Below are 23,104 nucleotides of genomic sequence, written 5' to 3' on the forward strand. Positions count from 1 at the left end.
ACCTGGATGTGGAGACCGAGGTGTGTCCACTTCATCAGGCTGGATGCAAGCCTGATGAACATCAGCCTGATTTTTCAGCTCCAGGTCAGGAATATTCTTCATCAGGTTGACTTGAGCCTGCTGTAAAATGCGCTCCATGTCTGCTTCTTCCTCAGCCTGTCTCCTGTCCACTGCCTGCAAAGACATGCCCTCAAACTCTTTATAACCCAATATCACAGGTTTCAATACATCACACTTTTATATACATTAATTTGTTTGGATTTAAAAAAAAAAAAAAAAGATGAAAACTTCAAAAAGAAACAAAAACGTAAGAATGAAAGAAAGTTAGGGAAAAAGACAATAGAATCTAAACGTATAAGAAAAAGACAGACATTTAGGTATATGAGAGCCTGGAAAAAGAAAGGAAAATAAGGACAGATTTTAAACTGTGGCTTAGTAACATAAGTGCTGTAATAATGGAGGCCCTGGGTTGTGGGTGAGAGTCAGTAACTTGGCACTCCTCACCTCGTCTCTCTCAGTGCTTTCTCCGCAGCTCAGCAGTTTGTTCTGGACATCTCTTGCGGTCACTGAGATGACAGCAGGGGCATCTTGGCTAAGGCTCGGGACCAGCTCTGAACTGCAGGACCTCTGTGCCATGATGGGTGAGGAGGAAGATATTGAGACAAGCTCACTGTTGTTGGGATTAGATGAAGAGGTGATGGTAAAGTGGGCGGGGCTTGAACATAAAAGCTGCTGATCTGTGGCCGAGTCTCTGGGAGAATCAGGTGATTCGGGCTTCGTGGAAATTGGCTCAGCGGAGAGGGAGCCTTCTGTAGCTTGTCTGATCAACATACACAGCAGTATAAAACATCTCAATCTCCAGGTTAATGGATAAGATAAATAAAATGACTAGGAATGGTGGAATGAGCATCATTTTAACACTCTCTCTACCACATGACTATGAAACTATGTGGGTTATTCTGTGTGTGTGTCGTACATCCTGAGGCTGCTGAGCGTCTTGGTCAGGTCTTTAACCCTTTTCAGCATGTTGTCCATCTTCTGAGGTTCCTCCTTCAGGAAGCGCACAGCCTCTACCTCCATCCTCAACACCGAATGCATTCTTGACTGCAGAGCTGGGAACTCCCCTGCACGCGCACGCACACGCACACGCGCAAGCACACGCGCACACGCACACGCACACACACACACACACACACACACACACACACACACACACGACTACTCAAGCCTACTGAACAAATGTGTTTGTTCGCTCAGCTACAGGTTGTGTTGTGAAATCAAATGCATGAGAGTTATAACCATTGTGTTCAGTCTGTGGTGACAGTAATGACATTCCTAACAGAGCACTGTGTGATTACAGCAACCTTTAGGATTATTACTTGGCTTCTTTTAATCTTTTTTCCAGTCTTTATTCTTTCCAGGTTAGAAGCTGAAAGCTTTCTGACCTTTCTTGATTGAAGAGCCTTCAGCACATTCCTCATGAATCTTTTTATCTGATCTTAACACCATACTTCTGTGAGCCGTCTAACGTGAGCTAAGCAGAACACACTGATATATTGTATTGCATATTAAGGGTATGTTTTTCATTGATGTTTCATATCCGTGCCTGATCTTTATAAAACAGAGCACCTACACAAACTGTCTGAAGGTCATAAGGTTTGTAATGTGGTTCTCTGATATCACTGGGATTTAAACTGACATGCCGCTGGTGTTTAAGGCTCAAACACTGACCGACGTACCATCACTGTCCACTTTATTATTTATGTCCACTTTAAGCTAAGAAAAACTTACATCACATTTTATACATGTTCGTATTTAAATGCAAAGACATCTTGCTGCAGCTCATTTCCTCGATGCCTCTGACCTCTGAATATCCTTTAAGTTTAAAACAATCACAAGACCAGTCGTTTTCAGTTTCACTGCATCATGCGATGCTGTTTACCCTTCAGTGTGGCGAGCGTCTCGCCGACTTTCCTCAGATTAACCGCTCCGTCCTCCACGTCCCGCAGTGTGACGGCTCTCTGAGCTGAGCTGGAGTTCATCTTCAGCTGCTCCACGTGCATCTCCAGATCCCTGTAATGATTAAGCAGAAGATTAACAGTTAATTCTGCCTGGCATAAAGCAGTGAAATAGCAAAATAACACAATAGATTAGCCCTGGATGTGCTCTGCATTTCATTAAAAAAAGCAGGCACGACATCACCCTCTAGTCTTATCGCATTTACAGAACATTTATTAAATAATTGCTAATTAACTTCCTGTAGATATTTTAATCATATTGATGTACAGTACATGTAGCTAACATCAGCTAGCTAACAAACCACAAGTTGAAACATTACAACGAAACGCTCTGCAGAACCTATGACAAGTAAATGTTGAATTTAAAATACAAAGCACAATGACAAATTCCTTCTGGGTGCATTCACATACCTTTGAACTACTTCCTGTCTAATGTGTTATTTAAGGTTCATTTAAACCCAACTTTTCCAGATCTGTGTTAGTCAATTCAAATATAATTAGCACCTTAATTCGATTACATTTCATTTGAATAAATATATCCATCTTGTTTCTAATCTGGCACATCCAATCTATATCACACCCCAGAATGAAATAAAGCTCTGATTCCACCAGATCCTGATTTCTGCTGTATTTCTCACAGTGAATTCAACAGTATACAGAGCTTTTTGTTTTTTCCAGGAGCGCAGTGGAGATTTATTGCAGTGAGACAGACAGTGTTGAAACCTGTTCTACATGCTGGAAAGTGTTTACTCGGAGTGTGTGTGTGTGTGTGAGAGAGAGAAGGCGGTTTGGGTGTGTAGGACTGAAAGGTTCGCTTCAGGTACCAACAACTGCCAAATACTTCAACAGCAAAAACAGCAGTACTGATCAAATCTCCTAAAATGTGTGGAAGCTTCAACAACCATTTCCTGCTGAACTAACAGATCAGTGAGAAGAAAACCTCTGTGTGCTGCAGGCATTGTGTGAGGCCATACAAGTGTTTCTCACACACACACACACACACACACACAACACAACACACACAACACACACAGGTATCTCATAGCGTGATGTGAGAAAATGTTGCCTGTTTGCCTCCAGCTTGGGATTGTGAGTTCTCAGGAGGGGTCTGAGCTCCAGGGCAGTGTGACAAATCCTACTTATTTGATTTTCAAACCTACGGCTCAAAGTTGCACAGTCAACTTGTGTATGTGTGTGTTAAAAGGTGTGTAATTGTTGATATTTGGATTTTTTCTTCAGAAGACTTTCATGTAACATGTACAGTACGAAAGGAGTCTCCAGTGTATGTGCCAACAATAACGATCTCACTCAGTATTCAACGTAACACGTTATTTGTTACACAGAACATGAGGGACGTGAAGTCAGAACCCTGTGGTTGTGTTAAATCAGGTGAGCTGTGGTTAACGGTAACTTCTCACCCCAGCTGGAGCAGCATGTTCTCCTCCATGACCTCATATCTGCGTCTCTCCTCGTCCACCTCCATCCTCTGCTTCTTCAGCGGGTCGTCCAGCATCTGCAGCTTCTCGCACATTCTCACAGTCAGTTCCTCTTCCGCCTGCTTTAGCATCGTCCTCATCGCCACCTGGTTCTGCAGCTGGATACGACGTAGTCAAACAGTCAAACACACTGCACATGCAGGTTAGACAAAAGAACAAACATAGCGATGGAGACGTTCTTGCCTGTGCCTGTCGGATATGATGGAGCTGCTGGCGGAGGCTGGAGACATTTTTGTGGAAGGTGGACAGGAGTAGGCTCAGAGCCGGGTCTCTGGCTGAAGGAGGCACAAGAGGCTCAGACTGAAAAGTGGGACTCTTACACACAGCCACGGGGGAGAGTCCTGCAAAACACACACATGCACGCTTGAATACTACCATATATGGGCAAGTATACATTTACCTATATCATTCGGTACATGCCCACGTTTTCATATATGGTCCTCAAGCTATATTTACCCAGGATACAAACTCGAGGAAATGACTACATTCTCATGTTACTTTAAAGGCACGGCCACTTACCGTAGGGCATGCCAATATTTCCATTTATGGACTGAATGCCATGATTACATTCTCATCTAAACGTCAAGCCAGGACACTCAGAGAGAAACAAAATTTCTTTTTTGTGGTCCACAGCTCTTGACTAGTGTGTTAACAGCTAACCATGCTAAAATAATAATTCAAAAACGATTCGGAAAAAAATTACATGTCTAATACATTTTTAATTCACGGGTTATGACTAATTAACATATAATTACACTTTAGGAACAACGATACTAACCTCCAGTGTTTGTGTTTTGAGCGAGAGGCTCTGAGACCAATTTCTCACTGAAATCAGAGAAGTTTGATATTTGATATAGTTTTACAAAACAACAATTTGCACAAACTTTAATAGCGACTTCATACGAATATACTGCTGTTGTTTTTCTGTGTTGTTTACCTCACTGTCTCTTTTCCTCCGCTAGCATTCGTCCCTTTGAAAAGCGCGTGCTGAACGAGGCCAGTGAGGCTGGCTAACTGCTGCTCCATGACCTTCATGCGCTTGCTGAGGGAAAAGTAACCACAGTTAAAAACGTAAATCATTTACCACAACTAATCTAATACAACTTTATTAATCTGCTTCTTTGTGGCTCTGATCAGACCTGGGACTACCGCTGCCTAAATCATCACAGATTCATAAAATACAAGCACAGGCTAGCTAATGACAAAACATAATGCTAAAGCTAGGTAGCTCATAGCAATTTAATCGATAGAGACTTCAAAGCACATTTGTAAATTGCGCTGAATAATGTAAACGTATTTTATCTTTAGTATGGATGATATGAACGGTAAGTGTGGAAATGACACAAAATTAATATAAAAACCAACATGTCCCCCAGATGTGTGAGAAAACGATTTAGAAACAAGTAAAAACTCTAAAATTACACAGGAATAAATTTTTAGCTCCAGCAGCTAGTTGACTTCAGCACATCATGCTGATTTATTGACAACGTGAACACACCAGAGCAGAATTACATGAACGCTACTCTTCCTCAAACTTTCCAGTAAGATCAGTGATGTATTTTTATTGACGTGGTTTAGTTTGTTCTGGGTGAAGAAAATATAAGCTTTCATTTCAAACACAAAAGCAAACTTCCACATCTGCTGAAACCTTTACCTGATGCTCTGCTGCTGAACTACATGTTCACTTATGGGATAATTTCCAAAACTTACAAACCGTTTACAAACTGTGTCTTTAGGTGTTGACAGCGCAAATAACACATGCTTATACAACAACACCGGCTCTTCTTACAAGGTCTTAAAGTAGCGGAATGTGACGCGAGCCTCACCTCTGAGGATCTGCTGATGGTACGAGGCCCTGGAAAGGTCCACCTCCGTGTAAATCCGCGAACACGGGGGACGTCACGCTTCCTCTGGGCCTCGATGCCACCTCCAAAGTCCCATTGCTTTCCTTCCTGAAAGATCTCCGGAGGGATGAAGTCCTCTCCACCATCATGTGTGTGTTTTGTCCCGGGTGGATGTCGATCATCCTGACTTCGTTGACCCTGTGAGGTGAAGGAGGCGGAGTTTTCTGATTCTTCGGGCTTAGTGGGTTGTCACTGTACTTGCGAGATTTTTGCCTGTAAAGGGAGTGATGGTGGAAGACAGCGCCGTCGGGGGAGTCGGCCATGCTTAGGCGTGCCTCGGGAAAGCCGTATGAGTCCATGTCTTCGTCTGGTTTGACGTCCCGTCGCTCCAGGATGGCGCTGGAACACGGTATGCTGGACACACGATCGCGGGGAAGCGTGGCCCCACCTGGCATGGTGCGAGAGTTGTAGGTGAATCGCGATGGTGAAGAGGGAACTGAACGGGCCAGTGGTGGAGACAGAGAGCCCTGAGGACCCTGGATGGGACTTTGGGGTGTAGGAAGTGTGTGACCCATCAACTGTCCACCAGCCTGCTGCTGTCTGGAGCTGTAAAGTCTCTCACGAGTAATCTGAGGAGAAGATGAATGAAATTTATTACACTCAACAAATTGTTTAAAGTAAAACCAGATTACATTCAACTCGCCCTGTTCGTAACTCCTGGGCTTTGATCTTCATAAATACTTTTTTTTATTTGTAGTATTTATTTTAACCCTTTAACAACCTCACAAAATAATAAACACCTTAATAACAGATGAATAGTATAAATTTACATTTTTTTAACTAAACTCTACAAACACCTACAATTATAATGTAATTAATAAATAAAGCTCTATAAATATGCAAATTAGAACGCCTCCATCAGAGAATGCTCCGACCACATTCTCTGAGAAACGTGTGGTAAGGGGCCTGTATTTGTATACTAGAAAATGATTGGCTCTTCTGCATTACCAGAATTGATTTATTTAATAAACAAGACCATTACAATCACCTTCTCCACCCTGTGTGAAAATATTCGAATTTGTTTCACGTCAGTAAAAGTTGAACAAACATTTAAACGTAATTCCAGCTTGTTTCCATCACAGACTCTGTGCATCATGAGGTTACGGGACAAAAAAACGTTTACTTTCATTTGCATTTGTTTACCGGAGATTTGCACGCAACTGAACACACATGTGTGTGAAGCAGACAATGCACACCTCCATACCAGGGATTAACTTGTCTGTGGGAAACAACGAGCATCACCAAGGCAAATTTTGGAGGAATTAAGGAGGAATTTATTGTGAAAAGCTGGCGGTCTTCATCGTAGTTTAATGAAGATGAAAAGAATGAACCAGTGTCCTGTCTGAACGACTCCCCATTCACATTAATAATCCGTTTTAGAAGCAGAACAGAATCCAGCCCATGTGTTGTTGCGATTATGGATGAAAATAAAGACAGGAACAAAGGACTGAATGCAGCACAACAGCGTCTCTGCCTGAACCTGTCTGATCCGAGCAAAACGCAGAGCGCTGCAGGACAATCAAAAGCCGTCTGTCTCTCATCACCTTCACTATTACAGAGAGAAGAATGGGTCTGGTTATGCCTTCACCCCGGTCGCCTTCACCCCGACTGATAACACACACGAAACACTACAGCACAAAACATGACGCAGCACCACTTCTCCGGTTAATCAACGAGGCGGAAAACATCACAAACCCAAACATCACAAACCCAAACATCACAACCCTTCGAGTTGTGATAAAAACTCCCTTGTGATGAAGAAAGTCAGTCAATTTTATAAACCTCTTCTTTACAATTCAATCTAGTTTACATTTTCTCTACTTTTATTTGCATCCTTTAAATTTTATAACAAAATTTGCAGTGAAAATCAAATTATTATTTGTTTCAGAATGATTTCTATTTCAGGAATTTCTTTTGCATTTTAATTTTCATTATATCCTCATACTTCTTTTCTTAGGTGGTACATTCAATATGCTTTTTTAAATACAAAAAAAAAAATCATTATCAAACACATTAAACATTTAACTGAATTTTAATAGATAAAATGTGGGGATGTTGTAAATTGTCACCACAGTGATTTTACAGATTTGACAGGATATTAAAAAATCATTAGAAAATCTGTACAAATTGTGTGTTGATATATTAATATTACAATCTTAATTGTTTTTAATTAAAGAAAAAATCCATAAAAAGTCAACACAAAGACCCAACTGTGGCTTTATCAGTCTTTTATTGCTGTTTGCTAGTTAGCTTTATGCAAATTAGTTTCTGTTAGCGCCACCCACTGAATGGCACATATAGCATTTCTTCCTTTAATAAGATCCAGTATACGAGACACACAAAAACAAAGAAGGGGCGAGGCAGAGCGGTGCTTCTAATGCAGACGAATTACCCATAATCCTTGGGGGAAGGCATGTTGTGACAGGTGCTTAAACTCTGCTGCGTATAACCCACTCGACTAACGGTTCAAGTTTCTCATGTGAAGCAGAAACACATCAAACCCTCTTGCAAAACAGTGAGATCGTTAACACTTCAGCTTGCGGGAGAAGAGCTGAAGTTGATGGAAAAACTGGAAGAACGTGATCTCAGGATCCTGACCGAAGCTGACTTTTTGCCTTAAACGAATTGTTGTTCAACCCACTAAAGGTTTAATCCACAGCTGAACTGCTGAAAGGAGGCCATGAAACGCTAGAAGCAGACAATGAGTCGTTTAATAGCCTCAATGAACAGGTGTGTGACGTTAACATGCATGTCGAAGCACGTACGCGTTTGTTGTATTGTTTTGAAAATTCAGTGCGGTCTTGTTCTGTGGTGATGATGGGCGTGGCAGGAATGACACTGGGACTATAAGTGATGACAAAACGCCATTTAGTCCTCTGTAACTCGTTTAATAGTGATGAGATGTTTGCCTCTTTTCAACGAGTCAGATCATTTGATTCAACTCATCAAATTTCAGTCAAATCTTTTGACTCCCATTTGACTCCTTACTGACTCGTTCTCATACACTGTAAATCATGGCTTATAACGCTAAAGATGTTACACAGTCTGAAGAACAGAACGATCTCTGGATGTTGCTGAGAGGCAAGAAAAATCCTTAAGAAAACATGACAATGGTTAAGATGACAAAATATAATATCTAAATATATGTTTTGAAAGATACTGTAACTGTTACCGTCACAATTTAATAACTTGTCCGTGGTTTCTTAACAGACATAATGTTTCAAACAAGCCAACAGAGAGAAGTCCAAGAGAGATGGATTTTTAAAAAAGTCTGTAAATCACTCAAAGTATTTCCTTCTGTTGCGGGTGAAGTGCTCTAATGGCAGGTTTGATCAAGCGAGAATGCAGCAAGCGTGAGTCACACATCACACTCTGTGTGATCAGTAGTCAAAGGGCATGACCCCAGAGTGAGACCAACTGACAACCACACTCTTGCAGGAATATTCCAGTTAAGATTTGAGAATAAGAGAAGGGAAGAACAGTTGGATCTGGCACATCAGCCCTGAAATATTATTGTATTATTATATTTCAGAGACATTTCCATGTTGGAAAAGTCTCTTTGCCCTTTTGTTTAATCATTTAAAACACTGCTCATTACACAGCTTGTTTTCTGGCGAATCAGCATTTGGTGTTGTGTCATTCCTCTGTGTGTGTGTGTGTGTGTGTGTGTGTGTGTGTGTGTGAGAGAGATGGTTTCAGACAGAGAGCCAGACACACGCTCACTGTTATTAACTACAATTTGTGGTAACGCTGCTTCCCTAATCGACATCACTGGCGTCTTTTAACTGTCTGAGTATCAGACATGAAAAAAACAGCAACCTGGAGTCCAGGAGCAAAATCTGCTTTCGTTTCATCATGCTGAATGCTGGATTCTGATTGGTGAGAAGGTCAACACCTTCAGGTTCAAACCTAAAGTCTCTATTGTAACACCTCTTTCACAGGGACATCACAACACGGATGCTGCACAAATAATAAACAGATATCACATATATAAAATGTCACAGATATAAAATATGCTTAAAGTAAAGAGATGTTTATGTGTCATGTGTTGAAGGAGTCTTCAGTGTTTTGAATCAGTCAGAGGTAAAGCTGGAACTTGTTCTGTGATGTTCTGAAACAGTGAATGTAACTGGAAATGGATAAAAGACAGAGCTGTTGTTCTTGGCTACTTCTGGATGGTAAGAGTAACTCTGCTTCATCGCATCACATCAGATTAGACTCAAAACTGCTGAGTCACACAGTGACTGAATTAGCTCCGCTCACTCACTGGGCTGATATTATCTGAATAATTTCTAAACAATTTTTGACAGAATTTCTCTGCATTCTATTTTAATGTCAAATGGGCGGGGCTAAGATCAGATACAACTACAGGGAGCTTCACCAACAGCTGATGTCACACAGACTGTATCAAAAATATACACTCATCTAAGTGAGAATAATATTGATATTTTACAGCATTAAGCAGTTTTTTACAGCATTAAGCAGTTTTTCATAACTGACAAACACTTCTCAGAAGAAGACAAAAAAAGTCATGAATTTATGTGCGGTTGCGTCCAGTGATACGATAATACGAGATGATAAAATGTTCCTGTAAAGTCTTTACACATGGCTTTCATTAGACCACAAATAACAGCAGGTCTGGTTCCAATTTCAGCAGCTAATCCGCTCCACATGCTAACAGGAATGCTAATGCCACTGTCTGGCCTCCTGAAGCTGTGCGTCACAGTTACTGTGTTAGAGCAAAGCAAAAGTGCAGCAAATAAATAAGATCAAGATTTCTATGAGTTTTTTTAATATGTTTAAAAAAGAGAATTGATGGCATCATAAAGCAAACAAACAAAGATTATCTTATTCTGGTCCTGTCAGCCACCTCAATGATGTAAACATATTAATATGTCTTTTCTTTTGGGGGAAAAAAAAGTGTGCGCCCGCGTGAGTGAGTGGAAGAGAAAGAGAAAGAGAAATAGAAAGAGAAAGAGAGAGAGACAGAGAGATGTGAATGTTTCACTCACTCTGGTGTCTCCGTTGTTGTGTTTCGAGTTGTGATTAAAAGCCTGATTGGGATCCTTGTGATAAACCTTCAGGTAGGAGTTTGGTGTGATGCTCCTGCAAAAACACACACACACACAAAAAAGGTGATTCAGAATCAAAATCATTTGCCATGATGAATGAATCAATTACAACAGACTCATTAATTTAGTCACTATTTTAACACACATGAATACAATTCAATTCATGAATTCAAAGCAATGAATTTAATTCTTCTGTTGAATCAGAGAGGCTCTGTGCGGGGCCTGTCATAAGAGGAACGGTCCACAATAAAGCTAACTATAAATGGATAAAGAGTAATGCGTGTGAGGCTGTGTGCAGACTGTTGGGTGGCTCTCAGATCCACACCCTCTTCTGCACTATTCCCTGTGGTGCTCACACACACACCAGTAAAACAGGAAAGAGATAGAGTGATGCAGCGTGTGTGTGTGTGTGTGTGTGTGTGTGTGTGTGTGTATCAGTAGGAGAGCTGGGAGTGGTTGTTTATAACGTTTGAAAGTTATGGGAGCAAACGTGTGTCGACACACACCCCTGAGCCGTCTGTCAAAACACGTCGCTGTAATTTCAACAGGCATGAACGGATAAACAGGTAGATAAATCGCCGATGTGCTTTAAAACACTAATTTCACAGAGATGTGAAGGAATGTTTACGCTCAGTGAGCTGCAGATCATCAGCCATGTTATTGTCACCACTCTGAAGAGGACTCACTTCCTCTAGCAGCTCATTTATTATTTATTCTCTCTAAAACAACCAGATTTTAATCAGAATCAGATTTATTGGCCAAGTGTCCTGACACACACAAGGAGTTTGGTTCCAGCAGTTTGTGACTCAAAAGGTACAGACATAAATAACACTATACTATACAAGAAAACAATGCAGACGATGAGATACAATATAGACAGAATGAGTATAAAATATGAATATAGAATGAATAAGATATATAAAATATGGGTATAGAATATGAACGATCAGTTATGTACATAAAGTGTGGGAGTGCAAATATCAATATTGCGCAATATTATGCTTTTTGTGCAATATACAGCAGCAGTAGTGTGTAATATACAGTACAGATGATTTGATGACTGACAGTCCTGATAATGGAGTACTTATGATAAGAAGCAGGGAGTATAATTATGGTGGGTTGTTGATCAGGGTGATTGCCTGGGGAAAGAAACTGTTCCTGTGTCTGGCAGTTTTGGTTAACAAAGTTCTGTAGCGCCTGCCAGAAGGGAGGAGCTGAAAGAGGTTATGTCCAGGTTGCGAAGGGTCAGTAGGGATAATAAGACAAATAACTACTTTTAATCAGTTTATAGTGACATTTGATGTTGGAAGAGGTGAGTTCCTGATGCCGCTTACATTATAACAGATACAGTAGAAACACTCTCTTCTCTCTGAGCTCAGGTTTTCCTCCTCACAGGGGGTGTGTGTGTGTGTGTGTGTGTGTGTGTGTGTGTGTGTGTGTGCCTAATGGTTAGAGAGTCTGACTCCTAACCCTAAGGTTGTGGGTTCGAGTCTCTGGCCCCAACTGCTCCCCGGGCACCGCAGAACAAAATGGCTGCCCACCGGGTGTGTGTTCATGGTGTTTGTGTGTTCACTGCTGTGTGTGTGTGCACTTTGAATGGGTTAAACGCAGAGAACAAATTGAGTATGGGTCACCATACTTAGCCGTATGTCACGTCACTTTCACTTTCACTTAATGTTGATTTTAATGATTTTAAAGATCTTAATGATTTTATAAAAACGTAAGGAGTAAATTTACCTGACGTCAGTGAGCTCATAGTAGATGTTCCTGGCGTGGTCCTTCATGTAGATGGCCATGTTGGGCGACTCGAGCATGTTGAGCGTGAGCTGCTGAGGGAAAGCGCTGACGAACAGAGCATGCACGGTATCAGCACTCGACACCTCGTTAGGCATGAGGATCTGCTTCGTCTCCTCACCGTACTGCAGGTGCAGAACACCTGGAGAACACAGAGAACCCACAGCTGTCTAACTCATCTCTCATCACACAGTACACACACCTGTAGAGTTCTCTGACGTCTAAATCGTCTCAATATCGCCAGCACCATCGCATGGACCTATCAGGTGTCTACCATATCACCATAGCAACAGCTCAAAGACCTTAAAATTAATCACTGACCTTAAAATAACCTTTGTGTTGACCTTATCAAACAATACTTTCCACATGATCTCTACACATCGATGATGTACACATAAATCCATCACTCTGTGTTTATAATAAATGGGTGTGAATCAGGAGTTTTTCCAATATGATAGCTAACGTTTTTTAAGCTACAGTATAAGGAGAATAAAGAACTGCACTGACTTTAGAGACTTTAAAGAAAAGAATTTCAGTGTCAGAAAGTAAAAGACGCACATGTGGTTAATATCTGAGCTCATACTGCTGTCAGACTTTCAGTAAAAGCTAAATGCAGCCTCTAATGATCCATTTAAAGCCACATTTTATTTACTGAAGTGTAGAAACTGAACTGTGTGTGATGGAAATCTTAAACTCCTGCTATTTAAATTTGAAATAAAATCCAGAAGTGCCAGAGTTGATTCAGCTCAGCAGCACTGGATCTCCCCCACACACATGGCACATGGTACGATCCAAAACCTCGGCTTCTCTTCAACACCAGATTATTTGTTGGTACACGTTCAGCCCAGCCCTCGGGCTTCTCCTAGTCTCGGTGTTGTGTTTAAAAAGAGACGTAATGGGATACGATTCCAAATGGAGGTGTCGTACCAAACCAAACTGTTTCAACATGCAGTGGCAGATTTTACTGTGGAAAAAAAAAAATAGCAAACAGCACCATCACCATCACACCTCCACAGCAAAGAGAAAGGAGTCGAAAAGCAGTTTGGAGAAAATTCTGAAATACTTAAATAATATTTTGTAACTGAATAAAGATTGTCTAGCAGATTGGTGGTAGCCGATGATTGGTTGAAGCGTTTCCTCGGCAACACAAACAATTCACAGAGAAATTCGGTGGAAGTGAAACGTTCATGAAACATTTCATTTTTGCTGTACACAATGTTGTGGTGCTACATGGATGTAATCGAAGCATATTTCCAGAGAATTGCAAAATAGATCACATCACCATGCATGAAGATTTTTCAATGATACCTTTGATTTAAAACAGACCAAACATTTTCAATAGAAATATAGAAGATTATAAGGAATGTTGAAGTATCTGATGGCGATGTAAAGTGATATTGATGTGAAGGTTATGAATAGAGGATGTGATGGTGAATTGGATGGTGAAGCGGATAGTGATGGTAAATGGATAGTGAAGGTGAAGGTGGTGAAATGGGTGGTGAAGGGGAAGATGAAGGTGAGGGTGAAGGTGATGGTGGAGGTGATACCCAGCGAGCGCTCCTTGGTGTGGTTGCTGGACCTGACGACAGGGAGGCTGGCACGAGTGCGGCTGCCCCGCATGAAGGACGTGAGCGGTTCTCCTTCAGTCATGACCTCTCTCACACACCCCTGTTCTCCTAAAACACTGTGAGTCCTTATCTGGAAGAGAAACACACACGCACACACACACACACACACACACACACACACACACACACACACACATCAGAGCTTCACCACGATGGATTTTATTCTTAAAACTACATCTCAGGATTTTTTTTTTGTGTCTGTAAATGAGATAAAAAGAACAGACAGAGACATGTGGAGAGACAGAAAGAGCACAGGACATGTTCATTTCCTCCTGATGTCCCACACAATAAAATGTAAAGAGTAATGTAAATGTATGTGTGTGTGTGTGTGTGTGTTTCTAAAACCACATCCATCATGTGGCGAGTTTGTCCCAAATTATTAAATATTTAATATCCAGTTCATGAAGCCACGAGCTCAGAGCTGCACATTTTCCACCTCAGTGTGTGGGAAAGAGCAGAACACATGACGCCAAAACATTCTTCTGGAAGCTTGTCATAACGACTCTGTAGGCAAATAACCACAATGACTATAGAGCAAGACTCCTTCTGGAATTATTATTATTGCTACAGTAAGACGAGGTTCTGTGAAGGAGTGGAACCTTCACTTAAACTCATGCTTAAAAATAAGAAATTTGAATCAAATATGGGATCATGATCACACACACACACACACACACACACACACAGTGGTGGAGGCTTTGGATTTGTGATCAGAAGGCTTTAAGGTGATCAGAGAGAGATCAATTATAAATAAAATCCCTAGATAAGAAATGCACACTGTTCTGGATTTCAGCCAAACATGGACCTGCATCTGCGCCGTATCTGGAATACGAAGCTGCACGAAAACAGGGTCAGAAGCAGCTCAGGTTAATAAACAAGATCAAATGCAAACGGTCAAAAAATGATATGTAATATCTCACCTGTTTTGGAAGTGGTGCAAACTCAAGTCATAATATTATCTACAGTTTATAGTAATAAACAACCGAATTAAAAAAGAAGAGAAAAACACAAGCTCCTGCTCAGGGTTTTCTGAACAGCACAAAACCGCAGCTGCCATACAGCGGAGTCAGAAAGTTCCAGTGAGTGACAGCGCAGTGTGGTTTAATAGTTTATTTTTTAGCTCAACTGCTCACATATTCAGCGTTATGAACTGCAGGAATGTGTGAGAGAAAAGCAGCACATTCTTCAAAACCACAATCAAAACACCCGCCTCTGAAGCACTACAGAGTCTACGACACTAACTTCCAGTCTCCGGTTAACTCAAACCAGTTTCCACACCTCTAACTCCTCACAACACTACACAACAACACAACACTACACTACACAACTAACCACAAACCTCCCAGTGCCCACAAACACAGTGCAACTCACACGGCTATTCAAACCACAATTACAGCAGCAGCACAATAGACACCAGGAACCTGAGCTCGGTTGCCAGGTCTGGAATTTTTACAATGTTGTAGCCAAGATTCCCCCCATACACAGATTTAGGTTACTAACTGAATTAGTTAAATTCATGATTTAACTAAAACTGTTGACTAAAATATCCTGTAAGAAATAAAAATCTATAAAAGCCAACTGCTTTTTGTGTATGAATTTCTTATTAAGTGTCGGTGAACTGGTTTAACCAATAAAAAAAATATCACCACCATTTTTTATTTTATTTGATTTGAGGATTTAGTGCAGCCCAGTTTCTGTAGTTTTTGGAAATGGTTTTATTTCTTGCTGCAGACCTGGCAACCGAAACATCTCCATATTCATGGCCAACATCTCAATAATTTATGCATTTCCTGGCACAAACCCAAATCCACATGAAATACTTCAAACTCAAGCCAGAATGCTGACTGACACTCTGCTTTGGTGCCAAATGTTTTTCCACCCACTGAAAGGAGAGACGATTCCAATCATTAAAATTTCAACGCAAAGCCGCGGACATAAAGGCGCTAATAAACGTAGGAAGTTCACTGAGAGAGCAGGTTTACTCAGTCTCAGCTAAGGAACCATAAGAGCACAAGGACAAAATGACATCACACAGTCATGTAGCGTTCCTCAAGGTTCCATGCTGAGTCCGCTGTAGTGCTCAACGTGACAATGTATTAACATGGTAACAATAACTGTGTCAACATCTCAATACACTGTTCTGAGACATCATGGTAGTTCTAATCACATCCTACAAGACTTCAACATGCATATTGTGTATTAAAGAAATGTGTCCAGGTATCGTGATGTGATGTGCGTGTCATAATTTAACTCACCAAACAAAAGTGTACAAAAGATGGTGGTCAAACAGACAAAATCATCCAACTGTCTATCTAAAGGTAACTCAGCTGGCAAAACTTCCATGAAAATGTAAAAAAAGAAGGACAAAAGTTTTTTTTTAAAGCATTACATCCTAAATGTGATTTAATAAATACATCAGGAAGTGTGATTGAACATATTCGTATTCATAAAGCGTATATAATGTTGAGCAAATGCCTGAATCCAAGAAAACCAGACCTTCCCAAAAACATGCTCGTCGTCATCTCACGCTGCAGTGACGTTGCCCTCGGCTAGATTCTGGGTGTAGCTCTGACACTGCGCTGTGTTTGGATACTGAAGTGAAGCGGAGTTGTGACATGCAGGAACTGTTGCAGAATCAAAATAATTCACTTCTAGTGCCAGAAAATTGCAATTAAATGCCTGAGGTGAAGTTTCATTCCCATAACACAGATGATAATATTTGCATCAGGAAATGTTCTCAACATACACACTGCCCCCACACACTGTGGTCCAGAGGCAGGAGGTTGTGGTAGATGAGATCTCAGCACAGGTGCCGCTGCTGTAGATGTTTCTGTGCAGTCAGGCATAACATCACACTGCAGGAGAGAATAAAGGCCTCGATTGTCCACGCTGCCAAATTTCACATCCACTCGTCTTGAGGTTTATGGAGCATAGCAGGTGGCTCACTGCGCTGTGCGTGTGTGGAGTGTGTGTGGGGAGCCTGTGTAATGACTCAGCCTGCAGTGCCTTCATTAAGAACTAGTGTTAAGCAACAGGCTCTGAAAGACTAAACCAGTTTCAGCGTAGGACAAAACAGCAGATGGGGAACGCAGCATTCTTCAAGTTTCAAATGGACACAAAAGGCAGAGGATGTTAACGACGACGGGCGAAAGGCGTTCCAGCTGTAGACAGACCAGGAACTTATTTCGCTCCACGAGCCGTAAAAACACATGTAAGCGTTCAGACACTGTCATTACAGGTTACTTAGTCTGTAAGAGACAAAACCATTTGTGTAGTGACGTCTCGATTAGGGGAAAAGTTCGAAATACAAATCACAGAAGAAGGCAGAAGAACGCTTCCTTATGTCACTTCATCTGGTGTGCTGTGGGAGTTGTGGGTTTGTCACTAATCACAATTTCAAATAATCAAAATAATCACCCAAATGTCTAAAGGTAAATCTAACACATCTCTAGCTAACAGGCTTTACATTCAATACAGAACAGAACTGCGAAAGGTCACGCTTACAAATACAAACTCTAAAAAGGATGAGAAGAAAAGTAGCTTTCTGCAAAAAAACAGAACCTCATCCAACAAATCCAAGATGGAGGAACTTTATAGAATACGTTTGTCTAGAAATTCTCAACAAAATTAAACAATTTAACAGTGAATGAAGCAGCTGGTCAGATAAAATGTTGTACTGAAGGTATCTTTTTTTCAGTGAAGGCATCAAAACAATAAATAAACAATCAATCAAAAACAAAACAAAACAAAAAAAAGGTAAAAAAAAAAAAGTTGAGGCTGCATAATTCTTTATGGAATAAAATTCCAAAAAACAACAAAATAATTTTTAATTGTAAAGTTCAGCACAAACTTTTATCCAATCCACCGCTTCCACTCAGCTGTAATAAGAACAACTTTGTTTAACACAGCTTTGTAGCTGCAATATTTTCTAACAAAGTCGAACAAAGTTTTTCTGGCAAATTGTTGATTTATCTTCATGTATATTCTGCAGTGTAGAAACATAGTTGAAGAACATAAGAGAAGCAGTTCATCTGGACCTTTGGTCTGCTTCACTGCTCTCTCTAATCACAGCTGGACGAAGATACGGTTCATCTGCGCTGGTGTTGTGCCAGGCCTTTGAAAATCCTGCAACGGCCAGAATAAATCAGCCTCCTCAGGCCCAATCTCTGGCTCCAGAGGATATTGGAGGAGGGAAATTAAGGGCATCGCTCCCACGGCTCTGATATCGCTCCGAGTCAAGGGCACAGGGATTTCAGCCAATGAGAAGCCACACTGAACACGCACTGGCACCGGCAGGTCTGAGTGAGAGGCGGGGTGTGACAGGGCGGTAACTCTCGCTGGGGTGCTTCAGAAACACGACTCCTCGCCGTCATCTCAGGCACAAAAATCAGACAAACGACAGACGTCATCAGACAAGATCAGACCTCACAAAAATGTCTCCATCAGGTCTGTTTCCAAATTGACTTTGTGTTGTGAGTATGCTAAGTACATTACAGCTTCACCTGCTAATTTCCACCGTCACAGTATTCATGTAATTAGACATGAATTCCACAGCAACTGCAATGCTCCGAGTGTGCGGAGCTACACAGGGCTGAAAATAAATGCTTTCAAGTTACAAGACAGAAAAAACCCATAAATAAGTACATTCCTCATCGTAAAGCTGTAAGATGAGACATGAAACTGTGATGTTACATTTTACTCCTCTCTGTAACCATGTATGATTTTTCCCCCTAACAAATGTAGATAGTTCTCTTTATTAAAATACAAATAAATCTGTTTAACTATGAGACATGGTGCGATCGCAACTACAAAGAAAAACTGACAGACAGAGAGACATTTCTGAGGGTTTCTCAACTGAAACGATTCTCTCAAACGAATCCTCAGACCAATCTGATCCTTCGTCTCATGTGGTCCGACGTTTCTTCAGTTCCCTGCTCACAACTTTAGCTACGACTGCCAATTATTTCCCATTTACTGTGTAAAAAAACTTTACAAAGAAAAATAAAGTAGCAGAAGGTCGCTGGTGTGAGTGTGTCACTGGTACAGCTAGCTTGATTTGCTAATCCAATCTACACGAAGCCAGCCATGCAACATATAAACAATATTATATCTAATATCTAATACAGAAGCACAAGCCACACCTACAAGCAACAACAGTAGCAGTCTCTTCACACTCAGAAGAACAATAAGTGACAAGGGACTTGCACTGGTTAGCGTAAACACGGAGCAACAGAGATATCTGGGTTTTGCTTAATTTATCTTTGGCACTAACACAAGTGTGTAATGATGCACAAAATACTAAATTATCACAATGTCGTGTTTAAAAATGACTCTGTTGACAAAAAATAAAGCATCTGTTAAACTGGCATGTGAAGTCCCTTCGAAAGTGTCCAAAAGTCTGCATTTTAAAACAGCCTTCATCCTGCTGCTGTCTGAACAAAACAAGAACAAAACAAAAACAAAACAAAATTAAATGGCGTACTGGAGATATTTTGACAACAGCGTTGTGTGTGGAAGGAAATCTGTTTACAGAACATGCATGCTAAAGAGTGAATACTTCACTAAGCCCATAATTTAGTGAGGGATGAGTATAAACACCATCTACATAAGACACACACACACACACACATACATACCTGTACACTCTGCACAGTCATCATTTTTTATTAAATGCTGCATTATAAAAGAAACTCCATGCTCAAAGTTATAATCAGTGAAAAACAAAACTGTAATTTAGCCGACACCACTAATCAATATTATCACACCGTATCAATCACTCGAATCAATCACTCGTTTCCATCAGCATTCAGTTTTAAAGAAACAGCCGAAAGCTCAGGTTTATAATCCAGGTGCCCTTTTTTTTTTTTTTTTTTTACAATAAGCACAAAGAGGTTTTGCTGAAAGCAGAGCTTCAGCTTTAAAAATCTGGAGTTCAATTATTTTGTGGTTTACATTTAGAAAAGATAAAGCAATTCAGAAAAATATAAATAAGTGAAATACTTCTGAGCAACAATGCAGTTTGATAGTGGTGTAAAAGTTACTATGAAACCTGAGATAATTCCAGAAAAGTGCACTGTGGTATCAATTTATTGTGATATCAATAACATTCACACCCACCCAACACACACACACACACACACACACACACACACACACACACACACACACAGCTATTGTTGGTCATTTACATGCAAACCAAATACTGGAAACTGTTTATAATGTGCTTACTATTATAATTATTATTAGTAGTAGTATGCATACACATTGGTGCATTTTATAAAAGACTTTGAATCTTCCAATGATCAACAACAAAGGTGCAAAAATGAGTAAAGATCATAAAGCTTCAGAAAAAAAAACAGGTTCTTGAAAGTGTCTTGAGGTTTTTCAGCTTATGTCTTTTCCTAAACTAGTCTGTTAAATCTCTGTTCTTGTCTAATCTACTGCACTTGTGCTGTGCTTCCTGCCCCACAATCTGTTAATTAAAGCTGCGCGTGCAGAGTTAATTAAGCGGTGCAAGGTGACTTAATAAAGCTGGAAAAATCAGAACTGGATGAAAATAAAAATGCTGCTAAAAATCACAACACGGTACCTTAGACTGAGATCCGACAATTCCAAGACTTCACCGCGCACATAAACGCGTCCACAACGGGAATCGGCTCACGGAGGGCGGCATGAGCGAACCGAGTCGCGCGCCAGAGTGAAGCTCTAAACTTTCCGCTTAGATTCTCTTGCTATCGGGTTATTCTTTTGTGCTACACACACACTCACAGACACGCGTGTAACCCTGGTGTGAAGCAACGCGTGCGTGCGTGCGTGCGTGCGTGCGCGTGTGTGTGTGTGTGTTTTGAAATGAATCCCTGTTCGGCTCTACCTGTTAAACCTGCTCTTCAACTCCTTCCTCGAATAACCGATTCAATAAACGAACCGAATCCGCCACAGGGAATCGTTTAGTTTTTGAACAACAAACAATCTAAAACATAAACTACATTTCTAAAATGTAACATTTCGAAATACATTTGTATATTTAATGAATATTTGTTGATTAATTACCGTAATACACACTTTGTGTTATTATTATTATCGATTCGTTTGAACTGTTCCATTTAATCGACGTACGAATGAGTCGAATCAGAGATTTTGGCATGTAAACTTTTTTCCTTTATTTCAGCACTAAAAGCGTAGACATGAATTTCCACATCAATAAAGGTCAATAAAGAAACATCAACGATTCGTTTCACGTAAATTGTTTTGTTCCCAAAAGTCGGTTCAGTGTAGTGATCCGAAACGTTGTGAAATCGCGCCGTCTTGTGGTCAACGCGCGTCGGTACATTGTAAAGTCTGTAGTTCAAATCAGTTCTGCAGCATAGATCATAATGTCAAAGCGGTTGGCTGGTAAACGAGATATTTTAAGTGCTTTTAAAACAATCACGTACTTTTAATTATCCACTAAGAAAATAAATCCGAAAACAAAGTACATCCTTTGATGATCGATTTTAGACACACTCAGTTAATCAAGCAGAGACGACATGCTGGAAATGTCAGGTGGAATTGAACTGCTATATAATTGTCATCTTTACTAAGTCCATTAAGAGGAAAATGCTAATAAAGTGACAATTCATTGCACAGTAACATCACAAGAACAACTGAATTAATGTTCTCATTTAGAAAAGCTTCAAGACATACCGCAGATATTTATCCTGTCAATAAAGTGATTGTTCTGAGTTAAACATGACAGTGATGCTAATCACAACACAGGAAAATCACCAAACTGTACTCATTGCTGCGTCATTGAATGTAATATAGAATGATTAAAAGGAAATTTCATCTCCAGTCAATTATACAATAAACCATCAGATAATCGATGACTTTTGATTAGGCACAGAACTGCAAAACACAGTTTATGTAAGCAATAAAGTACAGTGCATAACGTCCCTGTGGATGAAATGGTATAGAAATGATAAAGCTGTGATTTGCTGTTGCGCTACTGTCAGAGATGCAGAGCTGAAAATCAAAACCTTCTGACCAATCAGAATCCAGATCCAGAACTCTACAGCACTCAAGAGCTTACGTGATCTCGGAGTCTCTCCTGATGTCCGGCAATAGCAGACGCGTGATGAGGGTATTTCTGCTTCAGGAGCTCCAGAAAGGCCTCTCTACGCTGCTCTGTATTCTGTACCTGCATGGTGAACGTGTGCTTTCGAGGAAGCGTGCAAGGGGACCAGGGGTTCAATTGGTCACCCTCGTCCCTGCTGCTTGTCTTCCTGTCCAGATTATCCACATCCTCTGCCGAGCACAGCCTCTGCTCACTCCTCACCTTCTCTGATGAGCAGATGGAAAAAACACATCATGAAAGTTGATAACTCTGTGAGGGACAACACAAAGAGTCTACAGGATTTATCATATATCGTATCCACACACAAATTATATGTATAATGAAATTATACAGGAAATTACACTTTAGTTGTTATTTAAAAATATGTTCAAAGTCAACATTAATCTGGGTTGCCAGGGTTGTGTTTTTTGTAGCTGGTAATGTTTGTGATTCCTGTCACTGCATCTAAACCCAGAACATGTTCGTGTTTATCTCATATCAGTCATTTCATGGACATTCATTATTACTGATCTGAACACAAATCCATGAGCTAAGTGTTTGTATAAAAATTAATTTCAGTCATAAGGAAATCCTGAAGGAATGTTGTTTGGAAATTAATACATAATAGTCTGTTGCTAATCAGCTAAAAATCTGATTAGCAGGTAAAAGCTTACTTTACACTTCTTTAATACCTTGTTGTATGAAATAATTCATTTTATAAAGTGATGCTTGCTAACAAGTACACCAGCCTGCTATTTAGCTATTTACATATAACAGCTATGATAAACTCTGTGGAATGTTAGCCTGCTAGCTACAGTGAATATCTTTTTAATAGAACTATGTTTAGCTAACAAAATCCAGTGACAGCTTGTTATGGTTCCAAGCGAGTTACCTAATTTATTATTATCAAACAAATCCCAGATATTTTTTTAAAGTTAGTTTACATCCTATCAGGTAAAAATGCATTTAAGACAGAGCCACAGTTTGAGGCCATCATTTTAATAAAAGCTGAATGACATCATAATCTGACTGAACTGTAATTACACTCCTACATGATCTGAGCCATTGTTTTGTACGGAAAATACTTCATAACTTTCCAC

At 40.3% G+C, this 23,104-nt stretch overlaps 1 protein-coding gene across 4 annotated transcripts in view; it reads right to left on the minus strand.

Moving 5' to 3' along the window:
* Positions 1–23,104, minus strand: part of si:ch211-207d6.2 (sickle tail protein) — a 44,307-nt gene that overhangs the window by 8,965 nt on the left and 12,238 nt on the right. For 3 of the 4 annotated variants that reach the window (XM_060873417.1, XM_060873411.1, XM_060873424.1), the window contains exons 2-14: positions 21,981–22,231; positions 13,832–13,982; positions 12,228–12,426; positions 10,431–10,524; positions 5,341–5,987; positions 4,452–4,556; positions 4,293–4,339; positions 3,698–3,855; positions 3,437–3,612; positions 1,943–2,073; positions 977–1,124; positions 505–820; positions 3–174 (exon numbers count right to left, since the gene is read on the minus strand). In XM_060873417.1, coding sequence (XP_060729400.1) covers positions 3–174; positions 505–820; positions 977–1,124; positions 1,943–2,073; positions 3,437–3,612; positions 3,698–3,855; positions 4,293–4,339; positions 4,452–4,556; positions 5,341–5,987; positions 10,431–10,524; positions 12,228–12,426; positions 13,832–13,982; positions 21,981–22,231 — 2,595 coding nt within the window. Of the gene's footprint in view, positions 1–2; positions 175–504; positions 821–976; positions 1,125–1,942; positions 2,074–3,436; positions 3,613–3,697; positions 3,856–4,292; positions 4,340–4,451; positions 4,557–5,340; positions 5,988–10,430; positions 10,525–12,227; positions 12,427–13,831; positions 13,983–20,501; positions 20,742–21,980; positions 22,232–23,104 lie in introns of those variants that run through there. The other variant, XM_060873433.1, reaches the window with a different exon arrangement.

Source organism: Tachysurus vachellii, chromosome 1, assembly GCF_030014155.1.
Source record: "Tachysurus vachellii isolate PV-2020 chromosome 1, HZAU_Pvac_v1, whole genome shotgun sequence".
In the NCBI taxonomy this organism is placed as follows: domain Eukaryota; kingdom Metazoa; phylum Chordata; class Actinopteri; order Siluriformes; family Bagridae; genus Tachysurus; species Tachysurus vachellii.